At 39.6% G+C, this 17,072-nt stretch overlaps 1 protein-coding gene across 10 annotated transcripts in view; it reads right to left on the reverse strand.

Moving 5' to 3' along the window:
- Positions 1-17,072, reverse strand: part of TPX2 (TPX2 microtubule nucleation factor) — a 55,245-nt gene that overhangs the window by 16,811 nt on the left and 21,362 nt on the right. For all 10 annotated transcript variants that reach the window (XM_047771377.1, XM_047771379.1, XM_047771383.1 and 7 more), the window contains 6 exons: positions 15,899-16,025; positions 7,604-7,732; positions 6,530-6,658; positions 5,108-5,229; positions 3,097-3,248; positions 1,627-1,798 (listed from right to left, as the gene is read on the reverse strand). In XM_047771377.1, the coding sequence (XP_047627333.1) occupies positions 1,627-1,798; positions 3,097-3,248; positions 5,108-5,229; positions 6,530-6,658; positions 7,604-7,732; positions 15,899-16,025 (831 nt within the window). The remainder of the gene's footprint in view (positions 1-1,626; positions 1,799-3,096; positions 3,249-5,107; positions 5,230-6,529; positions 6,659-7,603; positions 7,733-15,898; positions 16,026-17,072) is intronic.

Below are 17,072 nucleotides of genomic sequence, written 5' to 3' on the forward strand. Positions count from 1 at the left end.
GAATTCCTTATCACTGCACAGACCTGTACTGCGTTCCCGCTGACTATTTTGTTCATTATTGAACAATAAGATTTTTGCATATTCCAGCTTTAAAATAAGGTCTTTCTAAAGACCAAGGAATAATTCCCAACATTATAAATTCCCTAAAAGCACTACATCAAAACATCAAGATCACCTCTCATAGAAAGTCAAACAGAAAAAGTAAAAAACCATGTCAAAGCATCAATAAGATCATCATCGCTACTCACAGAAAGCATTGATTTACCTGACCAGGAGCAACCTCGTCAATTTTTACAACTACACAGAATGAATCTAATTTAGACCACCTTATCACAGTGGGAGGCAGAAATGAAATAGACTTACTTCAGAAACAAGCCAGGCCTCAAGTGTATATAACTCTATATAGCTATAACTGTACAAAGTGTTGAATAAAAATTGCAAAAAGTAACTTTTCTTTCTATTTGCCAGGACTGAGATTCTAAGAGCAGGGTACATCAGACTCTTAAGAGTAACATATTATTTAGAAAGTTATGGTTAATATTTATATTTCCCCTAGGATAAAGAAAGACATTTCATTATTTTCATAATATAAAATTTGACAAATGGTGATAATAACAATACTAGGAAATGCTGTACTTAAAGGAACACATCTGGCTACCTAACATAGCACTAAACAGGGCTTATGCAAAAGCAGAAAAAAATTAAGAAACCTTTAAAGACAAAACAACCAGATTCTGCTTTATCCAGAATACTACCCTATACTCTCAAAAACTATTTTATACCACACCTCCACTCCTTCAAACTTCTTTATCTCCTTTTTGGAGGAATTTTTTTTCATAAAGACAGACTATTAGATTCCCCTCATCTGTTCATCACCAAACCTACAAAACCACCAACATTTGTACCCATTCCTCTCTTCCAACCTCCTTTCAGAGAACAATCACTCTATCTGTGCTAAGTACCCCTCTCCTATCTGCTGGCACAGAGATTTAATCACTGGTTATCTCTTTTCTCTTTTGTATCTTCAACGTCTTTCGTGCCAGGGCCTTCTCAGCACACAGACTTGCTCTATCTCTCACCTCCCTTGATTCTTATATTTCCCTCCATTTTTGTAGTACGGAACATAATTTGTAATGATCTATTTATCTCTCTCACTGAATTAAAAACTTGATGTTAAGCAGGTCCATCTTGCTCACTTCTATTCTCCCTGCAGCAAAGTAACTGTTTTGTGGTGGTAAAACATTTGTTGAATCGCTGAACAAAAACTACACAACCTTAAATAAATGTAATGCTTTCATTTTCTGTAGGTAAGAGTACACCCTGACACATGGCAAAGATAGCCTTGATGTGTAATGACATCTCAGGTTACTTTAATTCCCCCCACCCCACCCCCCGGCCAATTACTGACAAGGAGGATTAAGGCGGTTGATGGGTATAAGTGGACAAATGGCTGGGTGGTTTAAGAAACGCTCAACTATGTATACATTTGTTGTCTATATACAGGCATATGCCAAGCTTTAGTTCAGAAGCTGGGATTTCAAATAAAGGCAAATTTGTGCCGAAGATGTAAGCAAATAGAATTCTAGGGGAGGCTCCAGCCAGGTATGAGACTGGAAAGAAACTTACTACTATCATCCTTCTTGCTCCTCAAGTGGTATCTGTTAGGGGTTCGCTTATGAAAGGCTTCGACCTGCTGTGCAAGGGGAACATACGTAGAAGCTGTCTCATCAAATGTTCTTTTCTTTCCTTTGGACAGGTTGAAAGGCATAACAATGGTGCATCCCTTTGACACTCGAGCCTAAAAAGAAAGAAGTTGTTCCCCAATGAAGTGTTATGGAAGAGCTCAGATCTACCACAAGCCACATACTCAGCAGGGAATAAGAGAAAAAGGGCCCGTGGAAAGCCAAGATTATTATCCTTAAGTTTGTCAGCCCTTGAGCCAGGGTTATAACCAGTCTACTCCCTCTTTTAAAAAGGAGATCTAGCACTTAACAAATTACCTGTCTGTGATGGTTCAGTCAGGGGATTTTCCCAAGTATGTTAATATTTTGAAGCAATCGAGAGCAAGTTTTCTTACAATTAGAAGAGGGGGGTAGCTGCAAAGGTAGCCTACCTCCAGTCCCATTAAAAATTTTTTTAACTGGGCTTCTGGATCTGGATCAGGTCAGGTAGCTGCCTGAATCAAATTCTCTCCACGCATCCTACCAAAAACTGATTGATGAAGAAGTCTATTCCTTAGATCATTAATTTTGATAAAATTGATCTCCGATTTAAAACAAAACTCTTCATGGGCCTATTTCTCAAAGAAAGAAGAAGTACAACCCCAGGATTTAAGACTGCAGAAGGAATGTCTTCAACAAGTGATGCTAACTGCAAACTGAAGTAGAAATTCTGAGCCCTATAATTTTTTTTGGGGGGGGGGGGCGCCCATGCCCATGGCATGCAGAAGTTCCCAGGTCAGAGACGGAACCCATGCCATAGCTGCTACAGTGACAATGCTGACAATCCTTAACTCACTGCACCACGAGAGAACGCAAATGCTAGAATTTTTATTTAGGATTGTTACTGGAGTTCCCTGCTCGCTCAGCAGGTTAAGCATTTGGCATTGTCACTGCTGTGGCACAGGTTCAATCCCTGGCCTGGGAACTTCCACGTGCCATGCGTGAAGCCGAAAAAAAAAAAGAAAGAAAGAAAGAAAGAACTGTTATGGTAACAAAACTGAATAGGATTTGAGTGGTCTACCCCAACCCCAATTTTCCTGTAAACCCTGTTATATTTAAGACACAACTTTGCAGATGAGGGATTTTTTTTCAAAAATTTCATAACACAAGCTATAACGAGCCTATACAATTTGTCACACATAATTCTATATATTTTTCAATGCAGTTTTCACAGCAACTTGATAAGATGCTTCCCACAGACATATAGTGATTTATCTAAGATTACACAGCTTAGAGGAGGCAAAGTGAGGATTTAGATCTTAACTCAAAAAATATGCTTCTCTCAATTATATTATTAGAAGCAGTGCCCACAATTACTACACCAGAATCCTCATGGAATTAGTAACAAGAATATTAACTTAGTCCATCAACTTACAGGAGAGGGAGGATGCTTTCGCAGTTCCGATGTAAAGTTCACTTCCTTATACTCCTCCTGGTTCTTAGGATGTTGTTTGATTCGCTCATCTGTGCGGAAGTGGAAGTCAACTGATTTGGTTACCTGGGTCACTGATTTCTTCACAGGGAGCCCTGCATGAAGAGCAGAGTAAAACATATAGATAACAGAGTAAACATAACAGCAGAGTAAAACATAGTTTATAGAGAATTTAAACTAAGTCCCCTTTTATCCAATCCTTTTGGTACTTCTATTACCAGGGAGCTAACTTTGTTTACTCTCCACCTATAACCCTGCACTTGAAGCAGTCCTCAGGGACACCAACGTACATGTCTTATTCCCTGAGTACTCAGGTCTGAGGCCCTTTGGTAAGATGCGAACATTAATGAGGGAACACGGGGAGAGGAACCCACCTCCCAGGCGTGGTCATAGCTCTGGAGACACAGAGTAACTGGAATACTTTTGATAGGAAAATCTAGGAATTGACTTTTTTTAATTTTTTATTTAATTTTTTTTTGTCTTTTTGCCTTTTCTAGGGCCGCTCCCGCGGCATGTGGATTTTCCCAGGCTAGGGGTCTAATCAGAGCTGTAGCCACCGGCCTACGCCAGAGCCACAGCAATGCGGGATCCGAGCCTTGTCTGCGACCTACACCACAGCTCACGGCAACGTCGGATCCTTAACCCACTGAGCGAGACCAGGGATTGAACCCGCAACCTCACGGTTCCTAGTTGGATTTGTTAACCACTGAGCCACAACAGGAACTCCAGGAATTGACTTTAAAAGCACACGTGGGAGTTCCCGTCATGGCGCAGTGGTTAACGAATCCGACTAGGAACCATGAGATTGCGGGTTCGGGTCCCTGCCCTTGCTCAGTGGGTTAACAATCCGGCGTTGCCGTGGGCTGTGGTGTAGGTTGCAGACGCGGCTCGGATCCCGCGTTGCTGGGGCTGTGGCGTAGGCCGGTGGCTACAGCTCTGATTCGACCCCTAGCCTGGGAACCTCCATATGCCGTGGGAGCGGCCCAAGAAATAGCAAAAAGACAAAAAAATAAAATAAAAAAAATAAAAGCACACGTAACTAAGCATCTCCAAGAGGGAGACCCTATAAACTCCAGAGATGGTTTTTCAACCCAGTAAGCACAGCTTTTTAGCTTTGACTCCACCAATAATAATTAAGCCAGAGCAAAGCAGAACTCTGATTCCATCAGCTCCATCAGTTACTTTTCCTACATAACTATAACTGGATTCATTCAGCTTTCTTTTCCTCTGCCTGGGATAAAATGGGAAAACAATTTTAAAAAACTGGTCTGCCCAACTGCTTTATCTTCTGTCTCAATCCTAGTTCTTTCTTTTTCTAAAACAAAGAAAAAGAATTATGAGGAAAAAGGAGGAATTAATTCTACTGGAGAAATGAGGGAAATCCTCATGAAAAAAAAAAGCCCTCAAAAGATGGGTGTGACATCTACAATTAGCAAGGAACGGCCATGTTCCAAGAAAGGATCAACATATATAAAATGTTCTAGGGAATGACTATTGGGATATGACTAGTGTCTAACCTTCTATATAGACACATCTTTTTTTTTTTTGTCTTTTGTCTTTTTCGTTGTTGTTGTTGTTGTTGTTGTTGTTGCTATTTCTTGGGCCGCTCCTGCGGCATATGGAGGTTCCCAGGCTAGGGGTCAAATCGGAGCTGTAGCCACCGGCCTACGCCAGAGCCACAGCAACGCTGGATCCGAGCCTCGTCTGCAACCTACACCACAACCCACGGCAACGCCGGATCGTTAACCCACTGAGCAAGGGCAGGGATCGAACCCGCAACCTCATGGTTCCTAGTCGGATTCGTTAACCACTGCGCCATGACGGGAACTCCTAGACACATCTTTTTAAGCTGACTACTATCCAAGAAACTTTTTTGCTTTAGAGATTTTAAAAACTCTCCCAAGATTATGAGAACCACCCCCCATAAATAAGACTCCATCAGAACTAAGTTCACCTGCTCCTGCAAGAGCAAATTTCTTGAATTCTTCATTCTTTTTCCGCATCTCTATCACTTCTTGCTGCATTTTCATTCTCTTCTCCAACTCTTGCTCCTCAGTACTTTTTAGAACCTTCTGCCTAAAGAGTAGATCAGTAAAGGAGATGAAAGAGGCGAGGAGAAAGAGACTTAATGGTTCAAAAAAATCTAAAGGCATTATATAGATTAGATTCTTAATCTGTGATAAAATAATCATCAAAATCAAAAAGTATTACCTAGTAAATCAATATTAACTTAGATAACACTATGAAAAACAGATGCAGGAGTTCCCGTTGTATCTCATCAGTAATAAACCCAACTAGTATCCATGAGGATGCAGGTTGGATCCCTGGTCCTGCTCAGTGGGTTAAGGATCCGGCATTACTGTGAGCTGTGGTATAGGTTGCAGACATGGCTTGGATCTGGTGTTGCTTTGGCTGTGGCGTAGGCTGGCAGCTGCAGCTCCAATTTGACCCCTAGCTTGGGAACTTCCATATGCTGCAGGTGTGGCCCTAAAAACAAAAAAACAAACGAAGAAAAAACAGGCCACTTACAGATAATAGAAAAAGAAAGTGATGATTCACCCAAGAGGAACTTTGGAAAAGGTGTTTGCAATAACAGTTACACAATCTCTTCAGCAAACAAATAAAAATTAAAACAATTTGATATCATCAACATTGTATCAATTTAATGTGAAACGGTTTTTAAAGTAAAAAAAAAATTAATGCAGGGGAGACTACAAGGAAATAAAAATACTCAAATCGAATTGATGGCACTGTAAACTCATATATTCATTTCAGAAATAAAATTAGGAATAAATATCAATAGCCATAAAACTGATCATACTCTTCGATCAAGGAATTTCTTTCTCCTTAGCCTGAGGAGATTACTCAAAGAAAAAGGTCTGCCTATAAAGATGTTCATTGATTCCTTATAATAATGAAAAAGTGGAAACTACATTTTCAACAGGAAATATTTACATATAATTTGATAGAATGTTAACAATCTATCAAAAGGATAAATGTGAAGATTTTGCAGCAGAATAGAAAATAAAATAGCCTCATGGTAACTGAATAAAGCAGAACCCAAAGACTATTTATACACTGATTGTAAAAATATGTATTTTACTTAGTGAAATGTCCAGAAGGGAGCTTGGCAAAATAAAAACTGCCAATTTAGGTAGAAAGAAGCTTCACTAACTTTTTCTTTTTGTATTTCTTTTTCATTTGTTTTAAAAGTATATTTTTCTCAATGTGTAAGACTCGAGCACCCACGAGGACTTACCGTGGTTACAGCTTTAGGAGTCTCCCAAGCTCCATGTGCATCAAACAGACTGTAGATGTACCCATCTGTAGTTTTACTCTACTGACTCTAAAGTTGAAATTCAGAGAAGAATCATACCTTATAGGTGGGATACAAGGCCCAGTGCGTCTGCCCTTGGCTTTCTCTGGGGAACACTCATTCTTTTCAGAAATATCTTGATGGGCACTGCCTTCTTCCTCTTCCTCTGGCTTCATTTTATTGTTAGAACTTAAGTTCAAAAGGACAAAAAATATTCCCTCAATTCCCTAGAGCATATCTTGCTTTACCCTCCTCCCCAGATCTGCCACACATGGCTTAAACTTTCTCATTCTTTAGGACAAACATGTTTCAACAGCAAGATTCTTCCAATAGTATCATCGTATCATATATACCAATGGCTACAATAGGTAAGCTTTGAGAATGCCAGCAGAAGTCAGGGTAAGAGCTGTCTGGTGATGGCTCAGGAGGGTGGGAAAGGAATCTGACTGCTCATCATCAAATGAGCAAATGCCAGACAACTAGTTGCCTCCCCAATATTTATTCCACTTTCTTTCTTACTAAAAAAACCCCAATTTTGTTTAAGGCAACAATGTATAAAGATAAAAGTATTATACTTGCTTCAACAGTCTCTACTGCAACTAGAGGGATCTAATTTACAGTTCAGTCAACTGAGGTATATCATTAAATGTTTCCGGAAATATTTTACTTCCTGATATGGGTGCTGCCCCTCTTTTTTTTTGCCAGACCCTTCTTTTTCTTCTTCTTTTCTCAAACATGAATATGACATCTAGAGCTATAGCAGGCTATCTTGTGACAATGAGGCAACAAACACAGGAAGAAGCTAAGAAACACAGAGGAGCTATCCTGAGCAACACATATGAAGAACAAACAAACAAACAGACAGACAAAACACAACTAAGACTCACAGAGATAGTACTGAACCAAAGCCAGCAGCAAACTACTTTTAGACTGTGAAGCAAATAAAATACTATTCTTTGACCCATTCTAGTTAAATAGGCTAATACCTTCAGCAAAATACATTCCTAACTGACAAAAATAAGAACAAGCACAAAAATAAGAACAAGCACTGTGTATTCTGCTTGCTATTATTACCACAGGAGCAAAAAGAGGTTAAAAAATCTATGCCAACTGACAGAAGCTGTGGCTACTTACACTTTCATTTTTTTGGAGGGTGGAATTTCATTGATAATTACAGGAGTAGCACATCTCTTGGCTTTCATTTTTACATGATGTTTTTCTTTCTGTACCAAATTCTTCTGAGCAGAGAGTCTAAGAGATCTTCTGTGGTGGAAGAATTGACAAAACTTATCTGTCAAAAATGTCAAACTACAAAGGACTATAAAAAATGGTATTATGGGAGTGCCCTGGTGGTCTAGTAGTTAGGATTCAGCGCTTTCACCAATGTGGCCCAGGTTCAATCCCTGGTCTGGGAATTGAGATGAAGCCACTGCATACTGCAATCCCCAGCTCTCCCCCCCAAAATAGAAAGAAAAAGAAAAAAAGTGGTGTTATTTCCAGTCTAAAAATCTAATTATCCTCTTGCCTTACTAATAGCTTTTTAAAATTCATCATAAAATGTTGGTATTTAGGTACACCGATGTTTGTAAATTTAGACCTCAATAAAGCTGATTTAATTTTGTAAGAAGGTACTAGCAATAACATATACAACTCTATCCTTTTAGAGGTATGAATAAAAGTGAAAAAAAAAAGATGAGATGACTTGACCCTGTTACATAGCTAACTGCTGACAGATTTGAAACTAGAAATCAGAGCTCCATGAAACTTACTAAAGTGTTTATTTTTCCTCCTTTAGCCATGGCTTCCTATTTTTGTTAAAATATATAACATAACAAAAGGTATACAAAACAAAAATTAAGTTAACTGATTACAATTGTGAAGACTCATGAAATCACCACCACAGCTAAGAAACAAAACACTGGCAGCAGGTACTATCTGGACTTTTACAGTAATTGTTACTTTGGAGTGGGGCAGGGGGTGGCAGGGAGCTGCAGCATGTGGAAGTTCCTGGGCCAGGGATCAAACCCGTGCCATAGCAGCAACCCAAGTTGCTGCAGTGACAATGCTGGATCCTTATCCTACTTCACCACAAGGGAACTCTGATCATTACTTTATCGTTTTACCATACAAATATGCAATCCCATAAATATGGTACATTAGTTTGGAAAGAAAACAAACAAATAAAAACTTTATATAATAATCAGACTACTGCAAACATTTTTCTGTGTGGTTTATTTTACTCAACATTATGCTTATGAGATTCAACCACATTGACTTACACAGTTCTAATTTCCTGATTTTCAATGCTGTAGAATATTCATTGCAGGAACATACCACTATTTATCCAGTCTACTACTGATTCTCATATATGCCTCTTGATGTACATGTTGTTGGGTATGTATGTTAAGGCATAAGATTGCTAAGTCATATGACATTGGTTTATCAACTAAAGCTATTTCCCAAAATGCTTGTACCAATTTATGTTTACAGTGGCAAATTTATGAGTCTGCAATGCTCTACATTCTCCAAAACACTTATTAGTATTGTTTGATAACTTCATCTTAGTCATATAAATTGGTACACAATGGAAACTCATGATGGTTTTAATTTGCTTTTCCCAGTGAGACTGAGCACATTTTCACATGTTTATTGGCCATTTGGTTATCTTCTTTCATAAAATGCCAGTTTTGGTGGTTTTCTACTGTGTTGTCAATTCTCTTCTAATTGATTAGTAGGAATTCTTTATATACTGTGAATATGCACCTTTGTAGGTTTTAAGTGTTATAATTATCTTCTCTCAATCTGGGGTTTGGCTTTTAACTTTCTTCATGGTATCATTTGATTTTATCATGAGATAAGTATGTTCAAATACAACAATCTCCTTCCCTACAAGCATGTCAGCGCTTTTCTGGTGGATTTTATTTAAGAACTCTTTCCCTATTCCAAGGTCATGAAGATATTCTCCTATATTTGCTTACATGAGCTTTAATTTCACATTTAGATCTACAATCCACCTAGAACTGTTTTATATGGAGTGAGGAAAGGGCCAAGTCTCATTTTGTTCTATATGGTTACCTATTGTCCAATCATTGATTATACAAGAGGAAAAAATAAAAAGACCTTCTCTCCATAGGTCTGCAATACCACTTCTGTCATATATTATTAGCCCATATATAGGACAGTAAGGTTCTATTTGTTCCATTGGTCTCATTTATCCTTGTAGCTTTATACAGTAATCAGCCTTGCTATATATTAGATACTCCAAAATTATTTTGACTATTCTTGGATCTTTGCATTTCTCTATCAATTTTAACATCAAGTTATCAATGTCCCAAATGAAAACCTTTGGGATTTTTACAGAGATTGCATTGAATCTACAGATCAGATAAGAAGACTTGACATTAGTCACCCAAACCATGAACATGGTATGCCCTGCCATTTATTTAGATCTTGTTTACTTTCTCTCAACACTTTAGTCTTTATTATTATATACGCAAATTTTTGAGACTGCATTGAGTACTTAATTTTTAAATCTTTATCATAGAGGATTTAAAACATTAAAAAATGAAGGAATAATATAATGACCCACTAGGTACTCATTATTCAGCTTTAAAAATTATCATCTTACAGCCAATTACATTGTCAATTTTTCTTCCATCCACCCCCTTGATTTTGAAGCAAATCCTGAATTTCCTATCAATCTTAAAAAGTACTCATAAAAATAAATACATGGAGTAATGCAAATTGCATTATCATCCAAATCTTCTTCATATTATTACAAAATGTAGATAAAATACAAAAATATGACTATTTGAAGACACTGGAAAGTGATCAAAAGTAGAGAGAAAATAGAGAAACATGAAAAACAGCAACTAGAGCAATTACGAAGTTTAAGAATTATGAAAAACAGCAACTACAAAGGTTGAGAATTATGAGTTAATAGCTTCTTTGCCTGAGGTCACTCCCCAAACATGGCAGGTCCAGCAGTAGAAAACTCTAGTCTCACTAGATAGAGATAACAGAAAAGAGAATTCAGGTCCAGTACAGCGACTAAAAATTTATTTATTTATTTTTATTTCTTTATTTATTTTAGGGCCGCACCAGTGGCATATGGAGGTTCCCAGGCTAGGGGTCTAATTGGAGCTGTAGCTGCCAGCCTACACCAGAGCCATAGCAACGCAGGATCCGAGCCACGTCTGCAACCTACACCACAGCTCACGGCAATGCCGAATCCTTAACCCACTGAGCAAGGCCAGGGATCAAACCCACAACCTCATGGTTCCTAGTTGGATTCGTTAACCACTGAGTCATGACGGGAATTCCTGCGACTGGAAATTTAGTAGGAGGAAAATCCTGGAAGTGAAAGAGCTGCAGGAATTCCCTTGTGGCGCAGTGGGTTAAGGATCCAGCATTCTCACTGTGGTAGCCTGAGTCACTGCTGTGGCACGAGTTCCGTCCCTAGCCTGGGAACTTCCACATGCCACAGAAGCAGCCAAAAAAAAACAAAAAATGAAAAACAAAAAACAAACAAACAAAAACAGCAAAGAAAAGAAAGAGCTACAGAAAAGATATCACCCAAAATATGAGCCAAAACTCTGCATAAATTCCTATGTGCTACTATATATGCTAACGATGCACACATACATATGCTAACTATGTATGTTTAGGGGAGTCCAAGGGGGCCCAGTGAAAAAGCAGCAGCTGGTGAGGTGCCCATCCTTAAAAGACATAAGTTTACTAGGTAAGACGAATGAGTTTGCTGCTTTTTTTGATTCAGTACATTTTCCAATATGCATATAGCAGAATGGCACATAGCTAAAGTCTTACTAGCTTGAGCTATTAGAATTCAAACATCAGGGCTGACAAAACAGTTGGAAATTTAGAGGCAAAACTCCAGAAGCAGGAGTTCCCGTCATGGCTCAGTGGTAAGGAAACCGACTAGTATCTGTGAGGACGTAGGTTCAATCCCTAGCCCTACTCAGTGGGTTAAGGATCCAACGTTGCCGTGAGCTGTGGTGTAGGTTGCAGACGTGGTTTGGATCTGGCATTGCTGTGGCTGTGGCGTAGGCCGGCAGCTCTAGCTCTGATTTGACCTCTAGCCTGGGAACTTCCACATGCCACACATGTGGCTCCAAGAAGAAAACAACAATGAAAAAACCTCTAGAAGCAAGAGAACCACTGAGAGTATAAACACTTAAACCTGAGTATAAACTCTACTCAGTCTTGGTTGACCACTAACATTTTCAGGGGAGACTTCAGGGAATTAGACTTACAAAGCAACTATATATACAGATATATGAATGGCCAATAATCACATGAAAATGTGATCAGCATCATTAGTCATCAGAAAAACATCAATTAAAAACACAGTGAAGGAGTTCCTGTAGTGGCACAGTGAAAATGAATCCGATTATGAACCATGAGGTTGAGTGTTGGATCCCTGGGCCTCGCTCAGTGGGATAAGGATCCATCATTGCCATGAGCTGTGGTGTAGGTCGCAGATGCGACTCAGATCTGGCGTTGCTGTGGCTGTGGTGTAGGTTGGCAGCTACAGCTCCAATTAGACCCCTAGCCTGGCAATCTCCATGTGCTGCGGTGCGGCCCTAAAAAGCCAAAAACAAACCAATAACCAAAAAAAAAAAAAAAAAAAAAAAACAACAACAAAAACCCACCCACAATGAAATATCATTAAAAAGACCGACAACACCAAGTGTTGGCCAGGATGTGGAGAAATCGATATTCTCATATATTGCTAATGGGAATGTATAGTCACTTCGGAAAACATTCTGGCTATTTCTTATAAATATACACTTAACAGTATGGCCCAGCAATTCCACTCTTAGGTACTCACCCAAGAGAAAACATATTGTCCTCACAAACATCTATAGACAACTACTCATAGCATTTTGAGCTGCTCATAACCCCAAACTGGAAACAACTCAAATGCTCTCAACTGGTTAGTGAATAAATTATGGTATATTCATTCAATAGAATTTATTATCAGCAATAAAAAGGAACAAAATATTAATACATGCAATGACATGGATGAATTTCAAAAACACATGCCAAGAAGTCAGATATAAATGTATACTATACAATTCCATTTATAAAAATATCTAGAACAGGCAAAATTAATCTCTGCAGACAGAAATCAGAACAGTGGTGGCCTCTGATTGGGAGGCAGAGAGAGTAAGAAGGCAGAATGAACAGTAAAAAGTTGACTAAAAGGGGGCGGGAATGAGGGAGTGTTCTAAGGTAATGGAAATGTTCTATATTGAATTATGGTGTCACAGTTGCATGGTGCTATACCCTTGTCAGAACTAATCAGACTGTATACTCAAGATTTTACTATATGCAAATTATACCCCAATAAAATTTGTTAATTTTCTTAAATGAAGACGATTTCATAACATTAGAAAGAAAGACAGCAAAGCACATGAAGACATGACCATTTTGGACCATTACTTAAAATCAACATACAATGAGGTTATAAAGTAAAAAGAAGAATTGCTGAGTGTCTTTAGGGAAAAATTGCTAAGGAATGAGATTATAAAAATTAAAACACATGGTAAAGCAATACCTACATGGAGAAATTATTATAGACTAAGACATTATTGACTCTTAACTATTCTGTGTGAAAGGAGTTTTAGCCATCTTTTAGCCATCAAAACCATGTGAAAATAAAACAGTAGATAATTTGAATGATTACCTATACTTTCCTATTCCACCTTCTGTTCCTTTCTGGATTGGGCATCCCCGGACTAAAATAAATCTGAGATCTGAGATAAGTGGCACTAACACTTTACCTCTTTATGCATTTTCATAATGCAGTTATCGTTTACAAACTACTGTCGCATATTATCTAATTTGTCAGTTTCTTACAACAAGTCTAGAGAGATACAGTTATTATCAGTAAACTAAGGTTTTTGAATAGTAGAGGAACCTGTCATTAAAACAAACAAAAACAATTCACATCTTCTGACTCTGAGAATGGCTAGCTTTCCTTCATACCATCATTTCCAAAAGCATCTGAGAATTCAGTCAGAATGTGGGGCAATTTTAGTAACCATATACATATACAAAATGGAGACGCTAAGACACACACTATCTTGCATTCTGAAGGAATTTCTAGGATACTGGGTCCCTTTTAGGTAGGCCTCACTTCACAATCTAAATATGGAAATAAGAGTTCCCATTGTAGCTCAGCAGTAACAAACTCGACTAGTATTCATAAAGATATGAGTTCAATCCCTGGCCTCGCTCAGTGGGTTAAGGATTTGGCATTGCGGTGAGCTGCGGTGTAGACTGCAGATGCGGCTCGGATCCTGAGTTGCTAGGGCTGTGGTGTAGGCCAGCAGCTACAGTTCTGATTCAACCCCTAGCCTGGGAACTTCCATATGCCACTGGTGCAGCCTAAAAAGACAAAAATAAATAAATAAATAAATATGGGAACCAGAATCAACCAAGAGCAATCACTTAAGTCTCCTGTGACATATACCTAGCTGGTTGAGATCCCAAAGAAATCTTTAATTAAAATGGGCTTCTTCACCATAAAAAGATTAAAATAAACATGTATAATACCATCCTCAAAAGGTGATCCTCTTTTACCAGCATGAGGCTTCATAAAGGGCAATTTCATTACTTTTGAGCAATAGTATTATAAATACTCTGCCACTCCTATTCCTCGGGAATATTCTAGGTGACATCAAAGTATAAAGCAATAATAGTCCTGGAATTTAAACTCTGTGGATGAGTGGTAATTAGTAATTCCTACTAATTAGTGGTAATTAGTAATTCCTAGTCAGATTTGTTTCTGCTGCACCATGACGGGAACTCCTAGATGGTGAAAGGTTTTAAAAATCTAACTTGAGGAGTTCCCATTATGGCTAAGCAGGTTAAGAATCCGACATAGTATCCATGAGGTTGTGGGTTCGATCCCTGGTCTTTCTCAGTGGGTTAAGGACCCGACGTTGCCATGAGCTGTGGTGTAGGTCACAGACGGGGCTCGGATCTGGCATTGCTGTGGCTCTGGCGTAGGCCGATGGCAACAGCTCCAATTAGACCCCTAGCCTGGGAACCTCCACATGCTGCAGGTGCGGCCCTAGAAAAGACAGAAAGACTAAAAAAAAAAAAAATCCTGCATTACCATAAGCTGCAGCATAGGTCACAGATGCAGCTCTGATCCACTGCTGCTGTGGCTGTGATGCAAGCCAGCAACTGCAGCTACAATTCAACCCCTAGCCTGGGAATTTCCACATGCCACAGGTGTGGCTATAAAAAGGAAAAAAAAAAGACAAGAAAAAAATCTAATTTGAATACTCTTTTGGTTAGTGCCATCTGTCTTTTTTTTTTTTTGCCATTTCTTGGGCCACTCCCGTGGCATATGGAGGTTCCCAGGCCAGGGGTCGAATCGGAGCTGTAGCCACCGGCCTACGCCAGAGCCACAGCAACACAGGATCCGAGCCGCATCTGCAACCTACACCACAGCTCACGGCAACGCCAGATCGTTACCCCACTGAGCAAGGGCAGGGACCAAACCCGCAACCTCATGGTTCCTAGTCGGATTCGTTAACCACTGCGCCACGACGGGAACTCCTGGTTAGTGCCATCTGAAAGCAACTAATACTAAGTCTGATAGCTCCCAAACAATGAGTTTTGGTTAAAAAGAGGACACTGAGGAGTTCCCATCGTGTTTCAGCGGAAACGAATCCAACTAGGAACCATGAGGTTGCAGGTTCCATCCCTGGCCTTGCTCAGTCGGTTAAGGATCCAGCACTGCCATGAGCTGTGGTGTAGGTAGCAGACACAGCTCAGATCCTGCATTGCTGTGGCTGTGGCATAGGCCAGGAGCTGTAGCTCCAATTCGACCCCTAGACTGGGAACCTCCATATACCGCAAGTGCGGCCCAAAAAAAAAAAAAAAAAGAGGACACTGATACATAATGCAATATTCAAAGATATTAGATTTTTGGAGGTCACTAGTGCCAAGAGTGCAGCTTAACCCAGCCAGCCATCCACCCCTTCACTTAAGTCTTTATTCAGTTTTGCTCCTGCCAAACACTGCTAAGCACTAAGGATACATGATACTTGCCCTTATGAAGTTCACTTACAACCTGTAAACAGGAAAAAACAACAACCTGTCAAATACCCACACAAACACAGGATGTAAAAGGGCAACCCATGCTGACAGTGCAAACAGCAAGGACTTTGGAACCAAAGTGATCAGTATGAATTTGGTCTCTGAAATAAATCTGCATTGGGCAAGCAACTTTGTACCTCTGAGCCCTTACCTACAACTCATAAATGTCACGAAGACTAAATAAGGTAACATCAAGAGTCTAACATAGTATGGGACACACAGGAGGTACTTTAGTAACTATTCTTTGAACATGGGTAATATGAACACTTTTGAGCTCTAGAACAGTCTTACCTCTGAGGCTGAGCTGGAATATTTCTTGATGTGGTTTCTTTAATTTTTATGGAAGAATAAGCATTTGATGAAATGGACTCGTCCACCAGATTTTCTTTTTCTGCCTCTTTGTTATATGTGTTGTCAACTGCAAGAGAGTAAAATCTAGTCAGTACTCGAATCTCAAGGAAATGAGCTAGAGATGAGAGATACATCTATATATATGACTTAATACAGAATTCTAGATTGAAAATTGTATGTAGGAGTTGTCACTATGGCACAGTGGGTTAAGGTTTCAACTACAGTGGCTCAGGTTACTGTGGAAACACAGGTTCCATCCCTGGCCTGGCACAATGGGTTGAGGATCCAGGATTGCTGCAGCTGTGACATAGGTTGCAGCTGTGGCTCAGATTCAGTCCCTGGCCCAGGAATACATATGCCACAGCTGAAGCCAAAAAAAAAAAAAAAAGGAAAAAAGAAAATTGTGTGTATGTGTATGTATCCCTCCTAAGCAGTAGAACCTTTAGTTCCAGTGAAACCTTATGCAGTAGATCAATTTATAAAAGCTACTTTGGGAATTCCCGTCGTGGCGCAGCGGTTAACGAATCCGACTAGGAACCATGAGGTTGCGGGTTCGGTCCCTGCCCTTGCTCAGTGGGTTAACGATCCGGCGTTGCCATGAGCTGTGGTGTAGGTTGCAGACGCGGCTCGGATCCCGTGTTGCTGTGGCTCTGTTGTAGGCCGGTGGCTACAGCTCCGATTGGACCCCTAGCCTAGGAACCTCCATATGCCACGGGAATGGCCCAAGAAATGGCAAAAAGACAAAAAAAAAAAAAAGAAAAAAAGAAAAGAAGTTCATTAAAAATAAATAAATAAATAAATAAAAGCTACTTTGGTTGAAGCAGAAATAAGTATCCAGGGCCTTGCCTATTTGCCAGCCTAAGCCCCCACCTCAAAGAAAAGCATCACAAACACATTCTTACAACATTTTAAAAAGATAAAATTCTTGGGAGTTCCTGTGGTGGCACAGCGGAAACGAATCCAACTTGCAACCGTGAGGTTGCAGGTTGGATCCCTGGCCTCGCTCAGTGGGTTAAGGATCCAGCATTGCTGTGATCTGTGGTGTAGTCACAGACGCAGCTCGGATCTGGAGTAGAGCTGTGGCATAGGCTGGCAGCTATAGCTCTGATTAGAC

This window comes from Phacochoerus africanus, chromosome 3 (genome assembly GCF_016906955.1).
Source record: "Phacochoerus africanus isolate WHEZ1 chromosome 3, ROS_Pafr_v1, whole genome shotgun sequence".
Lineage (NCBI taxonomy): Eukaryota > Metazoa > Chordata > Mammalia > Artiodactyla > Suidae > Phacochoerus > Phacochoerus africanus.